Here is a 24,858-nt window from a genome sequence, read left to right on the forward strand (position 1 = left end):
AATATGCTTGAATATTGTTACTGCATTCCTGAACAACACTAATTTTAGTGGTTGTATGTGATACTTGATTAATTTCTGACTTCTCAGAGATGTTCAGTGGCTTCAAATGTGGGTAAAAAGCTTTTTATTTTAATCAGGTTGTTTGATTGTTTTTTGACAGATTTCGAAAATATTCTTTTTTTCTTCTTTTTATAAAAGGTAGTTATTTTTTTTAACTTTCAGCTGTAGTCTGTATTTTACTTATTCATCAGTCCTTAAACACAATCATGGCAACATTAGAAAGAATAACTACTGACATCTAGCGGTGAATACTTTACACTACATACACTTTAATGCAAGTTAGCTCCGGTGTTGGTCCGCCTGCTGAAAATGCAAATCAGATCGCATCCAAAGGAAAAAGAGACTGTAGCCTGTGTCCAGGCAGCAAGAAAAACAGGAAAAGTCAGTTCCCCGGTCCTTTCCATGATCCAACTATCCGGATAAAAGCGGCTACTGTAAACATGTTATGAAATTCAACTCCTACAGTCACTGCTCAGTAAACATGAAACAAGTGGACAGTTTGAGGTCCTGTAACACTCTCTGTTCATGTTGACACTGATTGGCCTGTGCCTTTAAAAGAGCTCCTCATGTATGTCCTGATCTCAGCTGATCTCGACAAACCAGTTCTCTCTCTCTCTCTCTCTGTGCGTAAAGGTAAACCGGGAAGTATTTCCTGTGAGTTAGACTACCTGAGTCAATCAACCACAAACTTATCAGTGTTTGGTTATGTATGTGAAGTTTAACTGCGGGTGTGTGGGGTAGAGACATAGAAACAGTCACAGAGCAAACACGAGGAGCGGGACACACCTACCCACACTTGTTCAGAGAGTAAGTTAGAAAATGAGTACCGGGACTTCGTTGCACAGTTCACCGAAGCAGTCACGGAAAAGTAAGAAGAAACAGCTGCTGAAGCAGGAGACTCAAAGATGGATCCCTGTGCAGACCTGCAGCCATCCAGTTACAGTAGGTCTCTGTGTCCTGGTTATACGACACATTCTATTTATTTTGTGTTGTCTGGAATGCCGACACCTCCCTTTATACCTGTTTGTTTGTGTTTGGTTCCTCTGACTTTAATAGTATTACTCTGTTGTTAGCATTACAGTTCACCGGTAGCCACACTTGATTTGTTAGTTTATCCACACAGCAATTAAAAAAAACAAAGTCCAGATACTTTAGCTAGTTTGCTATAATTCCTTTCTTCTAAGTCATAGATCTGAATAATACTAATTGGACTGGGATAAACTATTGAATATAATCTAACCATTTTACTTCTTCGCTGATTAGCTGTTATGTGGAATGGCAGCATTTCTTCGTGTAGACAAGGAGAGATAAGATCCAAACGGATTAATGGACAAAGATACAAAGTAGAACAGAAACGGTCACGTGGAAAGGAAAGTCAAGTCCTGTGGAAAACTGAGTGCATCCCCCAATCAATAGCTTCTAGAAGTACCTTTAGCAGTAATAACCTGAAGTCCCAAAATGATTTCTGTATGACTTTATCAGCCTTTCATATCATTATAGAGGAACCTTGGTCCACGCTTCCTTACAGCGTTGCTTCAGTTCAGTGAGGTTTGCGGGCATTTGTTTATGCGCAGCTCATTCTGGACTTTGACTGAGCCATTGCAACACCTTGATTTTTCTTCTCTTTTTTCCAGTCATTCTGCTGTAGATTTGATGCTTTGCATCAGATAATTGTCAAATTGCATGCGGGTAAAGCTTTACAGTAGCTGTGGGACAAATACTTTTATATTTGACTGAAGAAGACTTTGTTATAGAGAGGAGTTCTTGGCTGGCTGTAACGTGGCCAGATCCTGTGGCTGTAAAACAAACCCCAAATCATCACACCACCACCACCACTATGTTGATGTTTTTATTGATATGCTGTGTTTGGCTTTCAACACACATAGTGCAGTTCTTCATGGACAAACATTCCCACTTTGGTCTTGCCTGTCCAAAGGTCTTATTAGTGATTTGTTCAGATAAGCTGTGCAGCCATGTTCTTCCTTTTTTGTTTAGAGAGAGACAAGAAGCTTTCTTGTGGCAACCCTTCCAAACAAGCCACACTCTTTCAGTGCTTTTGCACTGTCGTGAACTTTAACATTTAACATGCTAACTGAGGCCTTTAGACTGAAATGTAGCTCTTGGGGGACTGCATAGAGGCCTGTGCAAAACTTTCTTATGATTAAACACTCAAGCTATAATATTATATTAATTACTGTTCATTTTAGGTCAAAATTAGGCTGCCTCCTCCTTGCATCTTCACTGTTACACCTGTCTCCCTCTCATTCACACACACATATTAGGTCTTTCTTCTACTGTCTTTCATGTCTCTTCACTCCAGAGGATACCTCCACCTCCCCAGGCTCTCTTCCACCTGCTCCCTACTCTCATTATAGAACACATTGTTGTATGTGAACATCATAGTCAGAGCAAAATATTTACTATATTTTATAAATATTTTGCTCTTTTACAATGTTTTTCTTTTTTTTACTGTACTATACTGCTGAGTGACTGTCTTCTGCTCGTCACATACATTTCATTGCAATGTTGACCCTGTGCTAACTTGCATATGACAAATAAAACTGAACTTAAATGAACTCATAGTCTGCAGAGACTCTTCTCTAAACTCATATATCAGTCTGTCCATCACGAGAAGGGTCTCAGAGCCCAGCAACACCACCTTGAACCCATCTGTCACCCTCCTCACTGCTGTCTCAATGTTCTCATTCATGGCCTCCATAAACCCATTTCTGTCTCCTTGATCTTCTCATCTTAACTCATCTGCTCGTTCCCTCAGAGCCAGTCAAGGACGGTCTGGAAAGTTCAACTGCCTTCAGCTTCCTCCGGTCATGAATATTCCAGCATCGGCACACACAGATTTGCCAACAAGGTGCGAACCATATTTATGTTTGTTTGCTCTGTGCTATTCACCCTCCTCCTGTCCACCTTTGTTAAAATTTAAGGTAACAAGTTGCTGCTCTTATCTTTGTCTTATCATCCCTGTACAAATCAAGGTCTTCTTGGTGCTGATGACGCTGACATACCTGACCTTAATCTTAATCACATCAGTTTGTGCTCACTGCAATATTAAAGTACAGATTCATATGAAATGCTACTTTTTTGGGGTTGTTATGTGTCTTCTGCTCTCCTGCTGTGGAGTCTTTTTCAGTTTTTGTAGTTTATTCCTTCTTCTTTTTAAAATCTTTCTCCGATGTACAGCTCTATATCCACTCTCCTTCCTCGTCCTCGATCGAGCTAATCAGTCATCTGCTTCAGATAACATTCACTGATTCAGCCCTCAAGTGCTGTGTTTGGGAACGTCACATAAACGCCTGCTAAACCACTCCCTGCAGGATTTCACAAACGTTTCCTGTGCTCCGAGGATCAGAGTCAGGTTGCGCTCAGTATATAGCACCACCTGACTATACAGGAAGTCAAAATTCTGGGAGAAATCAGGGACCGTGACGCGTTGTTGAGGTTTTGAACACACCCAAGCAATATCAAGTGTGTAATATTTATTTAGTTGGATAGTAAATTTGCTTAAGACATTTCTGGGATTCATGGCTTCTCTTATTTTTATCAACACCTCTGTTTAAAAAAACTAAATACACAGGTAGAAGGTGTGATGATCGCTCAGGCATATAAATACTGTAATGCTATAATATCTGACTCTTAGGTGGAGGAAACTGTGCAGAATCACATGGCTTACTCCATCCAGGAGGAGGGTGGAGGTGCCAACTGGCAACTGGTAGCAGAAGAAGGGGCGATGAAGGTGAGGACAGAAAACATGAATTATTTCTGTTGTTTGCTGTGAATATTTAAATCTCATTCACATTTTAAAATGTACTGCAGTAGTAACTTATTTGTGCTACAGTGAAAAAATACGCCGCTGAAATACACGGTGATTTAAAACTTTTAAAAGCCTGAGAAAAATCATCTTAGTTTTTAGTAACGGGTGAAGTTGTTAGTGTGTTTATAATATTCTGTCTGTGGTGCTGTGTAACAGGTATACAGGAGGGAAGTGGAGGAGAACGGCATCGTCCTGGATCCCCTCAAAGCGACACATGCTGTGAAGGGGGTAACTGGACATGAGGTCTGCCACTACTTCTGGGACACTGCAGTCCGATTGGACTGGGAGAGTAAGATCTGTGTTTTAGTCCAACATATTATTACTATTTGACTTTCCTTGTGTTATTGCCATGACCTGATGTGAACTCTCCCTCCCACAGCCACCGTTGAAAATTTCCACGTTGTGGAAAAGCTCTCTGATAATGCCGTCATTGTCTACCAGACGCACAAGGTATACTGAGTGCACACTGCACAGTGAAACACAATGCACATTTCATCAGTTATATTGCACAGCCTGTTTTTGATTGATTGAATTGATCACGTGTCTCCTTTGTTTTAGACAGTGTGGCCTGTCGCTCAGAGAGATGTGCTCTTCCTGTCAGTCATCAGGATGATTCCACCGAGAAATGAAAGTGAACCCGACACATGGATCGTCTGCAACATCTCTGTGGAGCATGATGATGTACCTGTAAGATTAACCCTCAGAGGCTTCCCTTGTGTTTTTAGCGCTAGACTGTTGTGCTGTGTTCATTTAATTAATAGATGATGTTCAGGACATTTTGTGCCATTCAGTTTTTTATTTTCTGTTATTTCTTTTATTTCTTTTATTTTCTATTTTCTGCTGTGCTGAATGAATATAGCTGATATTTGCCAAAAGATATATTTTTTAAATTTTAGAATAGTTGTCTCAACTCCTTAAATTAGCTTAAAATGGTTAGGCTATGCACATCCACATTTGATCTAAGGCCAAAAAATGCCCCATTGAAAGCTATTGAAATTCGCTTCAATTTAAAATGTTTAGATTTGTCCACCAGATGGCGCTACTCTTCTGTTTTCTGCAGGGGTGTCTTGTCACTGAACTGATAAGTTAGTGCCGCTACTGATGTTGGATAATTGTGTGTGTGTGTGTGTGTGTGTGTGTGTGTGTGTGTGTGTGTGTGTGTGTGTGTGTGTGTGTGTGTGTGTGTGTGTCCAACTTAAAGTCTTCTCTTTCTTTTTTTTCCCAATTAGTAATTGTTTTGGTGAAAAAATCTGACACTGTACAAAAAATGCATGAAAATCAACAGTACGGCTAATCATTAACCCATCTCACAGCCTAACAAAAATAGTAATAATAGTCGTATAATCATAATAATAAGTTTTTTTACATGTATATTTCAGGCTGAAGTAGTTTTAAAACTACAGCATATCAGCATTAGCACATCAAACCAACTGTCAGACACAGTGGTGGAGGAATGATGTTTCGGAGTCACAGGAACCTGAGCACCTTTCATGAACTCATGAAGTATTATAGAGTCAAATCTGACACTGGCAGCTAAAGCTTGGGTCACGCGACAGGAAAATGATCCCGAGCACAATCATGTGAGAGGCTCATAAAGTCATACACAAGACAATTACTTCGGGTTACAGCAGAGTCCCAGTGCTAAGCACTTGAGTTAAAGGCAGCTTTACTTCTTTTTAGGTTTGTGAAGGTGAAACATCTTTCCTTTTGACATGATGACAGGGTGAGTCAAAAACTCTCAGGACCACCCCCAAGGTGACAATCAGAACAGAATCAGAACACTTTATTGATCCTTAGGAGAAATTATTTTGGTTACAGTGCTCCAGTACAAACAGTAACAAAGACAGACATTACAAAAAGTAAGAAATACCACAATATATACATACATATAAGTTACTTATTGATAAATATCTGAATAAGAAAGAAGGGAATGTGCAAAAGGGGTGTAGCTATTGCAGTATACAGTGTGCTAAGTGGATGAGTTGTACAGGGAGATGGCCACAGGCAGGAATGATTTCCTGTGTCGTTCAGTGGTGCTTTTTGGTAATCTTAGTCTCTTGCTGAACTTCTTCTGTGACTGACCAGCATGTCATGGAGTGGGTGGGAGGAATTATCCAACATTGCCTTTATCTTGGACAACATTCACCTCTCCAACACCACCTCAAGAGAGTCCAGCTCCATCCCCACAACATTACTGGCCTTGCGGATCAGTTTATTGAGTCTCTTACCATCAGCAACCCTCAATTTACTCCCCAAGCATACAACAGCATAGAGGATCGCACTGGCCACAACAGACTTGTAGAAAATCCCAAGCATTGTCCGGCAGATGTTGAAGGACCTCAGTCGCCTCAAAAAATAGAGGCGACTCTGGCCAATCCCAGTAGAGGTTAAATATTTGTGAAAAATCTTAATGAAAGTAAAAACACGTCCAGTTGCCTTCAGCTCGAGTGCTTAAGCGTGCCATGACCTGGATGACTGAAAACAGACATAAGCACTGCTCCTGGTATAAGAACAACTCTTACATTTGAGGTTTAATACATTATGCCTGACAAAGAAAGCTGGGTAAACATACTGCTTATGCATATTTTTCTCTTCACACCTCCAAGTGCTGTAACAGTGCATCTAGTTCATGTTAGTATCAAACATCATCTTGTCAAACAAGGCCTTATTGAGTAAATGGGAGAACAATGTTAACCAAAGTCTGTCAGTCATATCATTTACAGTGAGATATGTGTCTGTTTTGGGGGATTTAATTTGTTTTTACTCCTATTTATTTATTCATGTATTTTTCACTTTCAGCTAACAAACCGGTGTGTTCGTGCCAAACTTAATGTTGCAATGATCTGCCAAACGCTGGTTAGTCCACCAGAGGGCGACAAAGAGATCAGCAGAGACAACATCTCGTGCAGGGTCAGCTATGTTGCCAATGGTAAGTGCCTCTTAAGAGCATCTGGATTTGATCTCAGCAGACAGCAGAACAAAGCCTCTATTTAGTCTTACAGTCCTCACATGTATCACTAGATTTTGTACACGACAGATGAGAAAAGCACACTTTGAATGTCTGAATGTTTGGTTATTCAGTCTAATGGAAGTGTTTGTTAGACCATCAAAGAAAATATATTAGAATTGGTTATTCATTCGTTTGAATGACTGACATGCCATTCTTTGTTTTGGCCCTTTTTTGTTTTTGTTAAATGAATTTTGGAGTTTTGACACGAGGATGACCCAGCCTGGGGTATTACTTTGAAATTGTAGTCCAGACTGCAACTTCTGCCCCTGCAGACAAGCAGGTTATTACATAAAGCAGCGCTGCAGGATGAATAAGCCAGTTTATTGTCAGAGATGCCGAGCGAGTCGAGGGAGTTCATTTAAAAACATAAATATTAAATCACCACGTCCCGCCAGAGGGCATCCCACACAGCTGCCTGTGCAGGTTTATTATTAATAGTTTTATCATAAGTCAGCGGGAACACACTGTTTCCTGATTATATTCCTGTGTGACTGCAGTGAACCCCGGAGGCTGGTTTCCAGCATCAATCCTCAGACCTGTGGCCAAGAGAGAGTATCCCAAGTTCCTCAAACGCTTCAGCTCCTACGTCCAGGAGAAAACCGCTGGGAAGCCCATCCTTTTCTGAATTCAACGAGGTAACCAGGACCCCAAGCACAACTTGACTGGCAGCTACATCTTCTATAATTATAATTAATTATATTTGTATATTTTTGTTTTATTGGGTTAATTTAATTACCATGCATACCATCTTTGACCTTTTAAGTTTAACTAAGTTCATGATTTTTTTTCTTTTTTGAGATTGGATTGATTTTATTGAAGTGAACGAGGTAAGATCTACAGAATCTGTAATTATTCAGATGCCCCTCGAGCTTTAAAACAAAAGTAGTTGTTTATGATCTTAGCTAGATCAAGCTGGTCATGGGCGCTTTTGTATGTAACCACAAGAATTTCATGAGGTGATTTTTTTTTTTTTGGGTAAATTATTTCGTGCATTTCTATTGATTATCCATTTCCTGACTTTTTTTTGGGGGGGGGTCTTGCTCTAATTGGTAATATTACAGCTGCTTTTTTCTCCTTTTTTGGTACTGCTAAACTTCACTAAAGGTCAATTAAACAAACAAAAAAACCTAAACTGATATTTACAGCAAAAGCACTGATGAGGTGGGAACACTTTCACTTCTTCCCTCCCTCTCGTGACGACTCTTTGCAGTTTGATGGCCTAAAGCTTTGAAATCTTTAATATTGTTATAAAGTAGCTTTCAGAGAGCACAGTGGACACGGTGTATTGTACAGAGAAAACTCTAGATGTCAAATTATCACTTGTGACTCTTAAACACTTGAATTTATTGACAGAAACAGTCAGAAGAAATATAGCTTGGGCGATGAGGAGCATTTAACTTTGGTTTGGTGCCTTTTTCATATGAGTGTTAAAAGGCTTAAACTAAAACCATACCTCTGAAAATGGTCGGGTACAAGGAATGGACTGAAACTGTATTTAAAATAAATTAAAATTGTATTTTTTTTTTTTTTTTTATAAAAGCAGCCAATGTCTAAAGAAAATCTTTGGAAGAGCCCAGAGAGCCATTTCTGAAAACCACTTTAAAAAATTACAAGAAAATCTGGAGGCAAATGTCACGAAATGAGGCGTGGCTGCAGACGTTTTGCACAGTGTTGTAGCTACATGAGCAGAATGCATTTAGTGATTTCAGTTTTGTCTGTATTTTAAATAGTTTGTATATTTTTAAACTGTATATGAGAAATTTTATTTGACAGTAAATGTTTTGCAATGTTCTGTAAATTAAAGTTAATATACAGCAGAACCGATCGTATTCTTTTCCTCACACTGGCGTGACAATGAAACTGGTTTCTGTGGAAAGCCGCAATAATCAGCGTTGGAACAGAATCAGGTCACGGCCGTTTCTACGTGGAGTTTACGTGTTACCACCGTGTTTGCATGCCTAGGGTTTCTACCCATACTCTCACTAAAGACCGCCACTTCCTAAACATCCACAGCTATGACCTGCAAACGCATGACATGAAATGTTTTGAGCATTCACAGGCAGACACAGAGTTTAAATTTTTTATTTATAGGAGTCTCTTCTTTATATAAATACGCATTGTCTATACATTCAGCGATGAAAGTATATTTTCAGCAAATGGTAAAATATTGGGATTTACATAATAAATTATGGTCTCAACTGACGTGATCGTGGAGTTCAAACACTTATAGCTGGATATGATTTTGATGGAGCGGTACTGGACCGCCACCGAGTGTCTCAGAACTTGAACTTAAAGAGGACACACTTATTCAGTATCAAAGGATATCCTGAGTAAAAGCATCTTCAGTCATGACGCAAACCTCATGAAACTAGTAGTTCCACATCAAACAGAAAAAAAAATATCTACAGTGTTGCTTCATTGTCTTTGTACATGTAGTGTCAACGACAAAACAAGTGTGCATTTGAATAATAAAGATTTTTAAAAAAGTGCATGTTCACACATCTGTGCTTCTATCAGGTAGCCCACCCGCCTAAAGCAGTGTCCTTGGAGAAATCTGTCTTACAGAAATCATAACATGGCAAAAGTGCCTCCTGCTCCGGGCTTCAGACGAGGCCTGGCCGCAGTCTTTGCTCGCTTCACGCTCCTCTCCGGGCGGCACAGTTAGGAAAAAATGCAGGCCGCTTAAACCGGATCGCACCTCGGGTTTGGCCTCGGCAGCTTCAGTATCTTGTCTGTTCACAGGAGTCTTTCCTGGTAGGTGTTGGATGCGGCTACAAAACCAACTTGTGTCCTTCGTTTGACAACGCGGCGTCCCTCCTCATTGGGGACAAAGATGCCACCATAAATTCAGTGTAAACATTTCTCATTTTAACAGCAACTAAAGCAGTCGCGAATCGTAAAAGTGTCCTTCATGTCTTTCTGAACAGCAGGGAAAGAAAAAAACCCAAACCAAACATCTAAACACATGAATGGTTTGCATCTACCGTCTCCTCAAATATGCTGAAGTTGTTTTGTAGGCCTTGAAAACAGTACACACATATAAAACCTAATGGTGCCGCGGCATTGACGCATGTTCCCAAAGCTCAGTCTGATGTACAGCACGTGACACGGTATGTTGCATGGTTCCTCGCAGATCTCCTTCACTTTGACTTTTCGTCCAACAACCAGTGGAAATCTCAGTACTTTTTTTGATGTGTTGGCAAAGACAAGTGGTAACATGGATCTAGCAGCACTGAAAGTGAGTCAAACGCCAGCATGGCCTGTCCAGTGGGGGTGTGGCGATTGTCTTATGCTTGGCAGGAGAAAATGAATGTTTGTAAAGCTGCTCCTTTCACTGTGAAACAAAGAGAATAAGTCAGTATATCCAGCTGAAGCCTAGTCAATATTTAAACAAGAATAACCTGAAATAAATGAACCCACCAGGTAGACGTCAAGAACCGATCCGTCATCTCGATCCATGTCCACGTCCATGGTGCTCTGCTCCGACGTAAGGCAGATGGCACTGTCCTCCAGGGTGAAGGTGGAGCTGGATGCGACGTCATCCCTGAAAAACACGGTCGCACGTTAACTTGTAGACGGACCTGAGAGCTTATCATCTGCGTCAAAGCCCCGGTTAGAGCAGGGCAGCTGTATAAACAGTGCTGGAAAAGGGATTGGAAAAAACCCCTTAACAAACGAACCGCAGATTTATTGCGGACTCTGACGTAAAGCGACAAAGAAACCTGTCTGGTGTCGGGACGTAGAGGCTCATTGTCTCAGAAACGCCAAACGGGAGGTTGAAATTGAGAGGAATTGCTGGGAGAGAGAGTCCTACAGATTTCTCAATGTGGAGTAAGAGATACAAGTGAGCTTTAAAAGAGATTTCTTCCAGGAAATTACAGACCTAAAAAGTTAACTCCTTCATTTTGGTTTCCACTGGAGGGAACTTACATCCACAGAAATTCCAATTTTCTATCCTTTCTAATAAAAACTGTAGCATATTGCACTCTGACAGAAAATATGTTCTTTTTCATGCATGTACGCATTCAACGAATGAGATCCAGCTAACGCGCAGCCCACAGATCTTGGAAATTCCTTGCAGTAGTTGAATTGGACGAGGAGGAATGGGGGGAGGGACTTATTAAAAATGGATCAAAAGCGTAATGCTGAAATAGAGTGCTATTAGACTGAATCCATACAGGAGTCAGATAAATGGATTTGAACGTAGCTCGCACATTCGTACTGCAAAATTCATCCTGCCTTTAGTTGCAGTCTCTGGTTCACCACTAAGGGGCAACAAAAGATCGTTTTCCCTTATATGCACATCAGCAGACTTCCTGATAAATTCAGGAATGTGTTTTTGCCCTTTTCTAACATATGACACACTATGTTAGGGGTTCAAAGAGATGTAATCCAATTAGAACAAGAGCAGCATGTTGCTATAGTTGTAGAGATAACAGATGGATGTGAGACATACGGAAGATAGATAGATAGATAGATAGATGTGACACTTCAAAAGTGTGTTACTAAAATAAAAGGCAGAGCGGCTGTCAGACAGGGATTATTGTTGGCTGATATACAGTCTCCACAGCGCCGCTTGTCCTCTTTTGTCACCGTATTTGTGCAGCGTAATGGCACAGAGTAAGAGTGTGTCAAAGCTGCTGTTTAAATATTTATAAAAACAGTTGACAGAACAATGTCAGGGCAGCAGCAGGTGACTGATGAAGGGACAAGACCGGGCAAGTCACACAATGCAGCCTCAGAAAGCAAGCTGAACTCGACACTGTTGGACAGGAGGAGCACTGAAAGGTGCAAGGGAAGAAAAAAATGCAAAGGGCAGGGGATGCAGGGCTTAGAGGCTTTTAGCAGGACAGGAAATAAAGCTTTAACACACTTTCTCTCTCCACACTGGTAAAAGTCACAATGAAACCTGTTAATGTAACACTCTGATTGTGTTAAAAATCAGGGTTTCAACTATTAGTCAATGCTGTGCCATTAAAGCATTTCATTAAGGGACGCTTGAGCCATCCAAAGTCATTCCTGCCACAAGAGTCCAATCAAATAAAAGTTTTCCTGGCATCCACTACAACACCACGCATCCTGATTCATATGTTGTCTATGAAGCGTGCACGTGTACTTGGATGCATGCAGGCAAACTAAGTGAGTAACATGCTCCATGACGCACGTCACCAATAAGACCGTGTGACGTAGACGCACAGGTAACAATAAGGCGGGAGTGCCCGAGCATGTGCGTGAGTGTACATGTCAGGCGTGACTTCCTTCTTTTCTTCGTGGCCTTGCGTCATGGTTTAAGGTGATCAGCTTAACATTTCAGGATCATGTGAGTGTAGGAAAACAAGGAAACGTCAACACAGGAGACACTGTACCTGTCCTCTGTTTGGTTTTCCACGTTTACAAAGATGGAGGAGGTGGAGATAGTTCCCATGGAGGAGCCCTCGTAGAAGGATGGGTTGGCTGGGACAATGTCGGGGCGCAGATATGAACCGAACACGGCTGAGGAGGAAAAAAGAAAACTAAATTTTAAACATGTGACGGTTTCCTATCTCAGGTGCGCTCAGTTTTAACTTACATGGTGCCAATAAATACAAACAGTCATCTAAAGATGCTTCCTAGTGACGGGAAAGGCCCCACAAAATCACAGAGAAAAACCTAACGATTCAGCAATCTAACTATGAGCAAACACTTGGCGACAGGAAGAGCGAGGGCGAGGGCGGCCATCTGCCACAACAGCCTGATGTTAGAGCGCACCATAAAACAGTAAAACAATAAACACTCCTGTGCCTTCAGACTTTCAAACTCCACAATCCAGGTAAGCGCATTTTGACCTCTACGGTTGGGCGATACCACACATTTTACAACTTTAGGCTGAGTACTTCGGCTCCAGATAAGTGTGGGAACACCAAACGCTGTAAAATCAGAGTTCCCCCTTAAAAGGAAGCATTTCCTGGAAGCTGAGCTGAATAAAATCTAAAGCTGACACTGGATGTATCCTAGGAAAAGTGAGTATGTTTTTCCTGTAATTCTGCCGTGTCTTTGCAGACTTCAAAACCTAATCATCGACACAAGGCAGCGAATGAGAGTTTAATGCAACTGATTAGATTAGGGTGTCAAACATAAGGCCTAGGGGCCAGAATCGAAAAGGCGAAGACTCTGATCCAGCCCACGAGACATCTTTGGAGATTGTGAAGCAGAGCATAAATTTTGGACTTTTACCTGTATTTTCATACATTTTACAGATGTCCTACTGATAAAGATCCCCTCCCACAGCCATTCATATGACACCAAAGTAATGAAGTAATAGATAAATGACTGAATGACATTCAAGTTCCTATAGACATTTCTGTGAATTAAACATTACAGGGCAGTCTGGGGAAATGAGCTACTACAATTCTGTACTTTTACACATTTTGTTTTTACCATTAAAGGCCAAAGAGTCGTAGTGACAGATTTCTTTCATTAACTACAGCCGAATTTCTTTATCATGAAAAAAAAAAAACCAAAAACGGAGACATACTGTTAAACACACACTTTTTTTCTCATATTGAGATGGAAATGGATTAAATATGTAGATAAAATTCTTTACACTGACAGAAATGGGATTTTCGCTGGTCCAGCCCACTTCAGATCAAAGCAGCAGCATGTGCGACACACTTTGTTTAGATGCTTCCGGTTAAACTGACATACGAGCCACTCCCTTTAGAGTGAAAACCGATTTCCTGCCCTTCCCGAGACCCCTTCAGTGACCATAAGAGCGAAGGGAAGTTTAACAACCCAAACGGATTTATAGTTTGTTGCATCACAGCTGGAGATACAGCTGGGGCAGGGCTCGATTAGAGGAGAGGACAAATGACCCCCGTGACTTATCTTTCTGCTCCACACCCACATTTCTTCCGGTGTGCTGTTGGCTAAATAACTCGCCTTATCAAACACAAAGATCACACAGATGTAGCTGCTTTATCACGTAAGAATGTAGGGGGAGCTCAATCTAAGGATGGTTTATACACAGTTTGTACACACAAATACTGTAACTGATGTAATGTTAATAGGAAGGTAACCTCTGTTTATTTCCATCAAAGCCAAACAATACATCAACCACTGACTGCTTCCTCCTCTTGGGAAGTGCTGAGAGGACAACATTTTTATGGCTGAGTGGAAGCAGCTCTTTAGTGGCCTCGAGTGTTTCTAAAAAGCTCTAATAAGCCGCAAAACGAAGCTTGAAGAGGCAGACGTGGCGAGGATTAAGGTAAAATGTCAAGTGCTTTTTATGATCTACCAATCCCACCCCCACTTCCTTGGCACAGATGCTGATCTGTCAAACTCTTGTTTTGTGTACCTTGTCCATCCAGGCTGGCGAGGCTGCGCGCTCCTACCAGCCGGTCCCTCCTGTCCTCCTCGTTCCTCTCATCCGCTTGCGATGAAAGGATCTCCTGTGAGCACGACTTCAGAGCAGGGATGGAAGTGCGGGTCCTCTTTGAAGGGGAGAATCGAATTGCTGTGGAGCCAAAATTTAAAAAAAAGGAGCACATGAGTCAGGTAAAGGACCACAATCTGATATTCAGGGACTTGGAGGCGAGGGAGACAAAAACTGCAATAATTAGGGGGAGATAAATCAAATCAGTGTTCACACAGAGGAAAACTTCAATGCCCTGCTTCCAAAATTAGAAGCTATTAAACTGTTAAAATGCACAATGACGCTGACACAAATGTCCCCTAAGCCACTTCTTATTCTGCCTCCTGAGCAGGGCGTGAAATAAAATCCTTTCCTGTCATCTCCCTCTGTCGGGACTTGGCAATGGTTAACAGCGCAGCTAAATCCTCAAATCAGTGCCTCAGCCATATGTATTTCCACAGAGGGGGTCCGACATGGTAACATTTGTTTCTATATTTGATGTTCCAAAACAGCTTCCTGGTTTCACCTAAAGCCACACCCAGGACACTGAGAATAGATGCTACGGATAAAACTATTAAAAAACTATTTTCCTATCTCGGAGTTTACGGATCATGTGCTTCAAAAGCTTATCCAATAGCCAACTCTAAAAGACCCAGTGCCATTTCAGTGACATCAAAATACCCAGTAATTCATAAGATAAACTGCCTACAGTTTCATTCCTGTTACCAGAGCAGGATTTCCAGCTTTCCACATTTTGTTTCCTCCTTTAGTTTCACATGACCATGATCAGTCAGCTGACTTACGCTGAGTCTTCCTGAAGACCCGTGTGCTCATGAACTTCAGGAAGCGGCTGGCGTAAAACCCGGGCCGGTGGACTGAGACGGAGTCCTGAGGACAAATCAGAAAGGGAGGAAAGAAAAAAAAAAAAAAAAAAAAAAGAAGTCAGGTTTTTATCAGACAGCCACGGGTAATTTTAAAGAGGACGTAACAAAATAAAAGGCTCATTCATAAAAGCTGCTCCATCAGATTTGAGCAGGCTATCAACTTACACCATCGTACACCAGGGCTTTCCATGAGTGCTCCAACTTTTTAATGAACCTGCAGGAGAAACACAACAAAAAGAGGCCTTGTTACGAAGGTTATACAACAAATTCCCCTTTATGCCCGATCAAACCTAAAAGGTTTCACTTTTCCCTCTGGGTGCAGCGCAAAGCTTTGCTCAACTTAAAGTTCTGCCTTTAAGTTAAGCAACATTTAGCTTTTAAGAGAGCAAAAGTACACAAACTCTGCCTTTTCATCATATCTGACCTGATCTGACTTCGCCTTCGCTGTCAAGAGTCTGATGCCGACAAGGCTCACAAAGGTTTATGCGATGCTTTTAAAGCACCACGAGTAGGAAAAGCTGATAACCCAAAAGGCTGTTGGATCTCATAAGACTTCGTGGCACAAGAAGTCAACATATTAATCTATTTTCTAGACAAAGTAAGAAGGAAAGGCAGTAAAAATCCAGTGTTTTTCAGTTTCATTAGCATCAGTACCTGTATGACTGTAGAATATCTATGATGCCCAGGTAGATGAGCAGCTTTTCATCTTTGTGTGTCCGGGCTGGGATGCCGCCCATCCTGAAAAAGAAGACAGAAACCAAAACATGGCAGCATTTAGAAAGCAGCTGTAGTTCAAATGAACGTTCAAACGTGCCTCTGCACTTTTTACGAGTGTTTGTAAAAGAGGCTCCTGCAGTATTTACATTTGTGTGTGTGTGTTGCTGTAAATATGCAGACCAGTGTTTGTATTTTTGTAGCTATGGTTATGCGAGAGCCCGACTGTGTGTTCGAGCGTTCTGTGGAAGGTTGTGTAACGTCTGCGAGGGAAAAAGTGGACATCAGGAGACAAACAGAGGAGGTGTGCGTGTGCATGTGTGTGTGCATGTGTGTGCTTCGCCCCCCCAGGCTGAATAAACTCACGTGTCATCAGTGGTGAGGGCTTCAGCAGCCTTGCCGTCTCCTTGAATGGACTCCATGGCGGTGGAGTAAAGCACCCTCTGAGCCACGGGTCTCCTCCCATCACCCCCTGCCTGACCCTGCTCGCCCCCCTCTCTGTGGTCCAGGACGTGCACGCCCAGCAGAAGACTGTAGTCCATGATCTTGAAACTCTCAAGCACCTATTGCAAATTACAAATAAAAAGAGTTCACTCAATATCACAATCTGGATATAGTTACATGATTCAATCTCCCACCTCTCAAAACTTTGAAAAGTTTTCTACTAGACTCTTATGAGGAGGGAGTTGTTTCCTTCCTAAAACACTTTCATCACCCAGCTCAGTCAAAAGTGTGTCGGGTGATGAAAGACCAGAAAGCCAGCAACAGGAAATCTCTGCTGAAACCTGTTCAGAGCCAAATACACAAGGTGTTTCACCACAGAGAGCCAAGTGTTACACACCGACCCGTCTGAGGAGCCTTTTACCAAGCTTCCCATAAACCCTCTGACTTTATGGGAACCCAGCGCTCAAGAAAAGCCACCCTGTGGCAGGAAAAGGGCAGAAAGTGAGGTGGGAGCTTGTTCTGGGAATGGGATTGAGGTCACTGCCATGTACTGAGGCTTACTTTATGACCCAGACTGAAACAAACAACCAAGAAAAATAAGACAAGCTATGGTAACGGTTTAATATTCTTAGCTTGAAGCCATTTGCTTTTGCAAATACAGTCGGCAGAATAAAAATGACACACATCTTCTGATGGGATCGAGCTTGCAGCTACGCCACGCCTACCGCTGAACTCTGCCTTCGTTTAAGGTCAAAACAATGCCAGTTGAGCTTTCGAGTCATAAATCGCGCTTCCCTCGACAGCTTTAATGTGTTTATATGGGATGAAAAATCAGATGAAACAGGCTGTCTAAACATGAATGAATAAACCAGATAAATGCTTTAACACTATGCATTCCCACAAAGATTCCTATATTTACTGCAGAAAAAACCTGACATAATCAAAGACAGTCATGGCCCAGAATCCAGAGCAAAATGAAGTTATCTATAGTCAGAAGATTTTATTAGTGTTCATTGTAAATCAAGTTAGCATTTGCTGATATTTAAAGCCAAAGCGGCACACACTCATGCACACAACTGCAAGCAGACTTAATGAGTGACTCAAAGCAAACACAGGGCCTTTTCACCGATCACCCCCCACCCCTCTCTTTTTTCATATCAACTATTTGCATCCCCTCGCTCAAACTCCCCCAGCCTATTCAAACAGCAACCATTTTGAATAGAGCCATACACATCACGCTGCCTACAGAAAGCCACGACCGAGCATCCGGGCCCCAGTTTTCCCCGACGGACAATCAAAGCATCACAGCAGACAGAGAACACCCACGTTTGTGTGTTATTTATGCAAAATTTCTCCTTGTATTTTTTAATCTGACTTATTCTGAGGGGCATACCGGTACAGTCTTTAGTTCCTGCTTTCAAACACAACCGTTCTTGTCTCATAGTGAAAGTAATAATAATACTGCTCTAAAGCTCCCGTGAGACGCCAGCTTTGTCATAGCAAAGCTTAATCCTCAACAAAATTCGATTTTTCTCATCATAGTCTAGCCTAAAGCGCTCCTCCACCCATTCAGCTCTGAGCCAGTAGAGCCGCCCGACTTTGCACTAATACATCAATAATACACAAATACATGTGTTCCCTATTCATTGAGCAAGCTGAAGCACTTTTTCCAAGTATACACCGACTACGAGTCCAGTTCAAGAACGCTTGGTTTGTCGCAGAAGTCGTGATGGGGCAGAAAGGAACAAACACCAACCCGCCACCTGAGGAGGTCACAAAAGCCACAACTCAAATCCCGCAACACACTGTCAGTGTTGGTAATTTAAGATCTTTTCTTCACAATGGGTAAAAAAACGGTATGAAATGACACAATAAAAACTGAAAAAAGGGCTTGATTCAGAAAATGGCCTTGATTAGAAAGAAATCTAATTTAACTTTACCCTTCGAATGATTCAAACATAACACATTGTGATCTGAAACTTTAAAAAGAAAAGTCCCACAGGGGTGTAAAGTAGGGCGTAATGTTTTCATATTCGTACTGCTCTCCATGACGTCACGACGCCACGCAACGAGTGGCTTCAATGACTGCTGACAAAACGGCTGTAAGAGCAACACACTTCCTGACTTCTCTTGAAATGGACCCGAGTGATCAACTGAGCTTCCCTCTCTGTAATATTTGTTTTCACTTGTCTACCACACTCTGCTGTATTCTTCCTATTTTCCACTGACCTGTTAATTCCACAAACAACATTATTTTCCATATAATGGTTAATTTAATGGCTAAAAATAAAGAGAAAATAGATGAAATTTGCTCTCTGTGCCCCAAAACACTTTAATCACATTAATCAACCAGTCGACAGCCAGAAGGGAATCAATGTCTAACCAGAATAATTGCAGACAATCACATTTAATTCACCTGTTAATAGAAAAAAGAAAAACATCTATTTTTTTACCCTGTATTTCCACACAGCGGTCATTATAATTCAAAATTACTCCCATTACAATCCATCTATCACATGTTCATGCCTGCATTGCACTAAATCTTTCCATTTCTATCCTTGTTGGTGTCTGAAATTCAAAAGCTTGGATTTTAAAATACACTTGCACCCGCTTTATTAGGTACACCTGTTTATCTTCTTGTTAACAAACATATCTAATCAGCCAATTAGATTCCTGTGACTCAGTGCTTTCAGGAGCTGAGGCATGGCGGAGACGACAAGCTAAAGTTCAAAGTGAGCATCAGAATGGCGAAGAAAAGCGATTAAGTGACTTTGAACTTGACATGGTTGCTGGTGCCAGACAGGCTGGGCAGAGTTTTTTTGGAAACTGCTGATCTGCTGGGATTTGCCTGCACAACCATCTATAGGGCTCACAGTGAATGGTCAGAAAGAGAAAAAATATCCAGCGAGCGGCAACTGTGTGATGCCATCATGTCAATATGGACCAAAATGCCCAAGAAATGTTTCCAGCACCTTTGTGAATCTATGCTATTCTATGGCACTTCTGAAGGCATACAGGGGGCCAAACCAGTACTAGCAAGTGTATCTAATAAAGTGGCCAAAAGTGTATATTTCTTAATGCTTTTTTGGCCTGAGTTGCCCACAAGATGACAAAGTGTTGACAGCCAAGCATGTGTTGTGAAGAAAAGTCTCCTAACAGCTTGATTTCATCTTCAGCATCACAGTCATTATGTTTGCCTCACTGCACAGTCACTGTAATGTGACAGCAATGCTCTTCACCACACACACACACACACACACACACACACACACACACACACACACACACACACACACACACACACACACACCCACACCCACACCCAGAGTCAGACTGGTAGATGCACACACACTCTACAATAAACCCTCTCTGTCTCACTCTCTCTGTAGAGTAGAGTTCAGCATGAATTATTAATGCCTCGTGTTGTTTTGGCATTTGGGGGAGTATCAGGGGAGCTGGAGAGTAATGGAGAGGAGAGACTTAAGAAGAGAGCACATTTCTCGTATCGGTTATTTCTGAAATGTCACAAGCATTGCTCAAACACCATTTCTTCTTTTAACTAAACTGACTTTCCACATTCCCACATTCCCTGCAGGATCTGGAAAAACAGCTGAACATTACTTTTTTTATCATAGCTATTAAAGGACAACTCTTTCTTCCACTTCCTCGTTCCCTCCAAAGCCCCCTATGCCCCCTGTTGCTTAGCTTCTGCCGACCCTTACTCTGCGTTCTGGTCCGCAGCCTCTCCTGCGGTGACGGGGTTAGCTGCTTACTCATGGAAATGGACAGAGATTCTGCTTAGAGGGCACTTTGCTTCCCGCTTAGGAGGCAAACGCAGGAAGCCATGACAATAAACTATACAGCACAGTCTCTGTAACAGCTGCTGCAAAACAGTCCAACTTGCATACACCATATAGGTTTTATAAACTATATACATTAATTTTATACACACACAGACAGCCAGTGCATCTCTGTTGTACTTTGAGCTTGTGAACTGCTTGCGTGCGCTGCCAGGTTAAACATTAAGAAATCACTGAATTAGCCAGAAGGGAGGATGTCGGTGTCAGTGTGCTTAAGAAAACAGAATTTTGAGAAAGTCAACACACTGGTTAATGATAATGAGAAACACTCTAACTTGAGGAGATTACATAAGGCTCTGAGTTTATGGTAGCCTGACTGTAAGTCAACATCACAAGACCCAGATTTACCGCAAAACTCGAGATAATGTTTGACTTAAAAGGAGGGAAAGCAAGAGGTGATCACACCTGTTCATGCAGCAATCCTGTAAGAGGAATCAATTTCCCCTAAAGAGGAACAAAAAACTACAAACTAATGCAGCAAAAGATTTTCTGTAAAACTGAGCTACCCATGTCATTACTTGTTTTCTGAGTATACAGAAATTAGAGGACACAGATTGTGTTACATAATAGGCTGATTTAAACACACAGCATCCCACTATTCATTAGCTTTAATTCTTTCAATAAAAACATCATGTTTGTTTCCTCTTCTTCCAAATAAAAAACTGAATCATTTACCTGAAGTTTGGTGTAAGGGAAGTCATTAAGTTGTTAGCTATATGGAGCCTCACGAGGTTGCCAGGTCTGGCAGGTTGGCACGACTCAGCAGGAACTTTGCCAGGAAGTCTTTCTTTTGCTGTTCCCTGAACTCATCTGATGTACCCATCAACACTTGCTGTAACATCCAGGTCTATTTCCAGGTTAAATACAGCAGGCTGTTAACATTTTTTTTTCCCCCAAAAACAACGATTGAGGTCTAGATTTTCTGCACTTTGAAATGGCCCTTAAAAACATAAGTGGGCAATTAACTTTCCCAAGAGACCACATGACAAGCTGGGGCTGTTGTGAAGCGACACACCAAAAAGCCCAACTCAATTTTACTTATTAATTTTCTTTCTTTATAAAGTGCTACTAGAAAGAGTCGTCATTACAGTTAGACGATGAAAATGTGACACAGTAAAAACGTCAACATTTAATCACCATTTACTCAACATTCCCCAAAACAACTGTGAACTGTATGCGCATATTTTTGCACAAGACTTAACTTTATACAAAATACTGTTGCCATCTTGCTTGTAGGTAAATGAATTAATCTGTGTTTTTTTATTTCTTTTTTTTTTCCAGTGCAGTAAAACTAGCTGGCTTTGGTCTTAAATAAGTGCATTAAAATCATCAGATTCAGTGTCTAAAGTTGAAATGTGAAGGACAGTCACAGCGACAGCAAATGCAAGATCTGCCTTCTATTCTGCATCTGAGAGCTCTGGAAAGTCTGTGCCTTTCTTCTCATAATGCTCTTGACTTTCTGGTCTGAGGTCCCATACTCTTTCCCCAGGCTGAGCCACCTGACAGCTGTGTGGTAGCCTATGTCACCATATTTAGTTTCATGTTCCTTCAAAAGTGCAAAAAACAGTTCAGCGTTCTCGCCCCCAATTAACTCTATTAGTTATGAACATGGTTAATTTTTAGCACCAAGTTACACACCTCCTGCTGTATCGTACAATGCTAACATATGAATTTCAGTTCTGGGTTCAGTTCAGTTACTTCTGTCTAAATCTGCCTTCAATCATTTTTAAAGTGTCCAAATCTGAAATTTGTCAGATTTGGACATAACGTCTGCCAGTTATCTGTGAACAAATCACTCCCTGTTACAGTCCCTTTCACTAAGGTCATTCCTGCCAGCTCCTCTGTAATATACTTGGGATTTACCTAAAAGAATAAGTAACTGGCCTGTGTAATTGTCACTGGGTGGGATTGACACAGCCCTCACCCAGAGCCAAAGAGAAACACTCAAAATCATCTCTGTGTGTTTAGTCTCAGAATGGCGATTCAAATTGTACTCCTCAAACACACAAATGAGCTCTCCACAAGCAAAGCACACAGTCTTACCTCTGACCTCAGTAAATACATACTTACATACATGTCTTGTTAAAAAAAACTCTACACTCTGAAACTGTCTTTTTATTTTATTTTTAGTGCGAGCTGACATTTACATATCGTATCATATCTCTCATAAGTGTTTCCACGAACATGTTCACAGTGAAGCTCCATTTGCTTGCACACATGTACATATATAGATTTTTAAAAAAACAAACAACAAAACCCCAAAGGTGACTTTAAAATAAAAGCACAACTAACTAGAGGCTGTCCGATGCCCAGGTCTGCTCTAACCTGATTATCTAGCGTTTGATCATGGTGTATAAATAGCTTCACAAATATGCCACCTCTCTGTGTTTAGAAAGGGTATTTTCCAAATGGAAACTTCTGCTGTAACCGACAATGAGCCAAAGGTTATGTATGCTTAGTGCTTTATTAGGGTCTTAATTCAACATTTCAGAAAGCTCTAATGTAAAAAAGCTTAATATACAGCCATTTGTTTTATGAGTTTATGGTGCACAACGCCTGAATTGTTGCCTTGGGAGGGGAACAGAGGCTGCAGACATCAGTACCAAGTAAGTTTTGTGTCTTTTGCTTTTTAAAACCTAGAGGCTTCTTATTTAATCACAGCTATGGCCCACAAATCTGAAAATTTACTGTATACGATCCATCAGGCTCCATGACTAGCAACAATTCTTCCTAACTAATGTAATGCAGACAGACAAAGGGATATGAAAGGATGAAGTTTATGTGTTTGCAGCATAACGTTTTCTTTTTTTAAAGATTTGGTGAATCGCCAGAGCACAGCTCATGTCTCTTATTAAGCTCAAACTATCCTCCTTCAGTTGAACAATTTCACGGTGTCTGCATTAATACAGAGAAGAATGTGAGCCTTTAGATTGGAAGACTATCTTTGGACAGGGCTCTGAGTCTCACGCTACCAGGATCATGCCTTAATCACATTCAGTGTTTGGAGAGCTGTTACGTAGTGAAACATAGCCGTGCAAGGAAACAAGAACAGAGACCCGAGGCAAACTGAAAGTTTAGCTGAACACATTGTCTTTCTCTCTGTGGCAAAGACAAGGAAAATTCTCTTTTCAAAATATTTCGTCCCATCTAGGATACGCACTTATTATCCCAAAGCAGTATATAATGTGATTAAGTTACAAGGATGCATGTTGCTGGTGTTAGAATACATACCAACCCTTTAAAAAGATATATTTTCTCACTAGACTAAGATTTCCAGCTTGAAAGGATTTCACCAGGAAAGCGCCGTGCTATGAAACCAAAATGAGATCATCCTAGACTTCCTTATTTGTTGTAGGGAACAATAGAGAGCTTCCTGTCATGATACGACTGCCATTTCAAAGCCAGTCTGTGAGAAGAACATCCATAAAACTACCTACCCGACAGTCTCTCTGCAGAGTCTTCATGAGGTTGTTGTACGTCTCGGCGTCAAAGTAAAGCCCCTCCTCGTGCATGTCTTGAAAGTCCAAGTCTTTGTAGGTCGGACAGGCCTTCTCTCTCTCTTTCCTGGACGCTCGTCTCTTATAGGTGGATCCCTTCAGGTCGTATTTGTAGTGCATTTTGACAGAGCGAGGCAACACATTGTTCATCACCACCAATCGGATGTTGATGCCTCCAGACTGGATGCAGTACAGGCCGTAAAACTTGGGAAGCAAAGTGCGTGGATTCTGGTTCAAGTTCTGTGAATTTAGAGAAAGCACAGGGGTCGCAACGACGTTGACTTTTGTAGACTGGGTGCATTTTTTAAAAGATATATTAATGTGTGGGATAAAAGGAAGCAGTTTGGTAACTAATTTGTGCATGGTCAGAATTATATTGCAGATAACTGTGACGTACCTACCCCAGATAAGGAGCTCTGTTAGTGTTTGTAGATAGAGCTATAAATTGTGGACCATCTGTTTAGTATTTATACTACTATAAAAAAATCTGTAGCTCCGCTGATTTAAAAAAAAATAAAAAATAGACCTTTGCAGAGGACTTTAAACTTGTGCAAAGAGCAAACTTCTGTGTCAGACATATCTGATTTTCATGCCAAGAAGAGTGCTGAGTCTTCTGTTACGGCTCAGAGCACAGCAGTTTTCAGTGGAATGGCACATAGTGCCCAGTGAGCGTGCTTTTCGATTTTGCTATAACATTCAAGGAGTTGTCCAAACTGTCTCCCAAAGTTAGACTGCTGAGGGAAAACATTCAATAGACAACTCAAAATTTTGTGAGTGTATTTTTTTTTCCACATTAACAAAGTCTTGGCTCAACACCTTCAATTCTTGCCGGATATGGTTCCCTGCGACTTTACCTTCTTCTCCAAAAAGAAAACATTCAAGTGAAGGGTTGCCGTTTTGACACAGTGGATCAGATCTAAAACACACTACTGGAGCACAAGTTTAAGTGGTCAGAACAGCACTTCTATGAAAGGATATATCTAAAAATAGCAAGCGGTGAATAGAAGTGGCGAATTGCTGCAGAAGAGGACTAACTGGAAGGGGAAGACTGCGTATGGTTTAAACTCCATATGTGGAAAACTTGGCACCATGTACACTCCATGCTTCACTGATGTCAAGCAGAATGTGGATGCAATAAATAAAAACATGAATAACAAAATGAACTGATCA

The 24,858-nt window shown here is 41.3% G+C and overlaps 2 protein-coding genes across 3 annotated transcripts in view; one reads left to right on the top strand and one right to left on the bottom strand.

Moving 5' to 3' along the window:
- Positions 1–634: 634 nt before the first annotated feature.
- Positions 635–8,719, top strand: LOC101482196 (ceramide transfer protein). The gene is made up of 8 exons (XM_004544457.4): positions 635–1,002; positions 2,837–2,929; positions 3,716–3,811; positions 4,046–4,178; positions 4,269–4,339; positions 4,448–4,576; positions 6,689–6,818; positions 7,397–8,719. Exons 1-8 carry the CDS (start codon positions 880–882, stop codon positions 7,522–7,524), a joined length of 903 nt encoding a protein of 300 aa, XP_004544514.3. The 5' UTR covers positions 635–879; the 3' UTR covers positions 7,525–8,719.
- Positions 8,720–8,965: 246 nt separating this feature from the next.
- The window catches only part of pip5k1bb (phosphatidylinositol-4-phosphate 5-kinase, type I, beta b), a 32,488-nt gene continuing 16,595 nt past the window's right edge, over positions 8,966–24,858 (bottom strand). For both annotated transcript variants that reach the window (XM_014414007.3, XM_004544458.5), the window contains exons 7-15: positions 23,629–23,928; positions 16,254–16,450; positions 15,828–15,911; positions 15,339–15,387; positions 15,093–15,177; positions 14,233–14,391; positions 12,266–12,392; positions 10,320–10,443; positions 8,966–10,233 (exon numbers count right to left, since the gene is read on the bottom strand). In XM_014414007.3, coding sequence (XP_014269493.1) covers positions 10,231–10,233; positions 10,320–10,443; positions 12,266–12,392; positions 14,233–14,391; positions 15,093–15,177; positions 15,339–15,387; positions 15,828–15,911; positions 16,254–16,450; positions 23,629–23,928 — 1,128 coding nt within the window. In that variant the 3' untranslated portion in view covers positions 8,966–10,230. The remainder of the gene's footprint in view (positions 10,234–10,319; positions 10,444–12,265; positions 12,393–14,232; positions 14,392–15,092; positions 15,178–15,338; positions 15,388–15,827; positions 15,912–16,253; positions 16,451–23,628; positions 23,929–24,858) is intronic.

This window comes from Maylandia zebra, linkage group LG12 (genome assembly GCF_041146795.1).
Source record: "Maylandia zebra isolate NMK-2024a linkage group LG12, Mzebra_GT3a, whole genome shotgun sequence".
In the NCBI taxonomy this organism is placed as follows: domain Eukaryota; kingdom Metazoa; phylum Chordata; class Actinopteri; order Cichliformes; family Cichlidae; genus Maylandia; species Maylandia zebra.

Bases quoted from the DNA above. Each gene is read 5' to 3' on its own strand.
- LOC101482196 (XM_004544457.4), top strand. From the start codon at position 880: ATGAGTACCGGGACTTCGTTGCACAGTTCACCGAAGCAGTCACGGAAA. The intron at 1,003-2,836 runs GTAGGTCTCTGT...TCGTTCCCTCAG, and splicing joins CCTGCAGCCATCCAGTTACA to AGCCAGTCAAGGACGGTCTG. The intron at 4,179-4,268 runs GTAAGATCTGTG...TCCCTCCCACAG, and splicing joins AGTCCGATTGGACTGGGAGA to CCACCGTTGAAAATTTCCAC.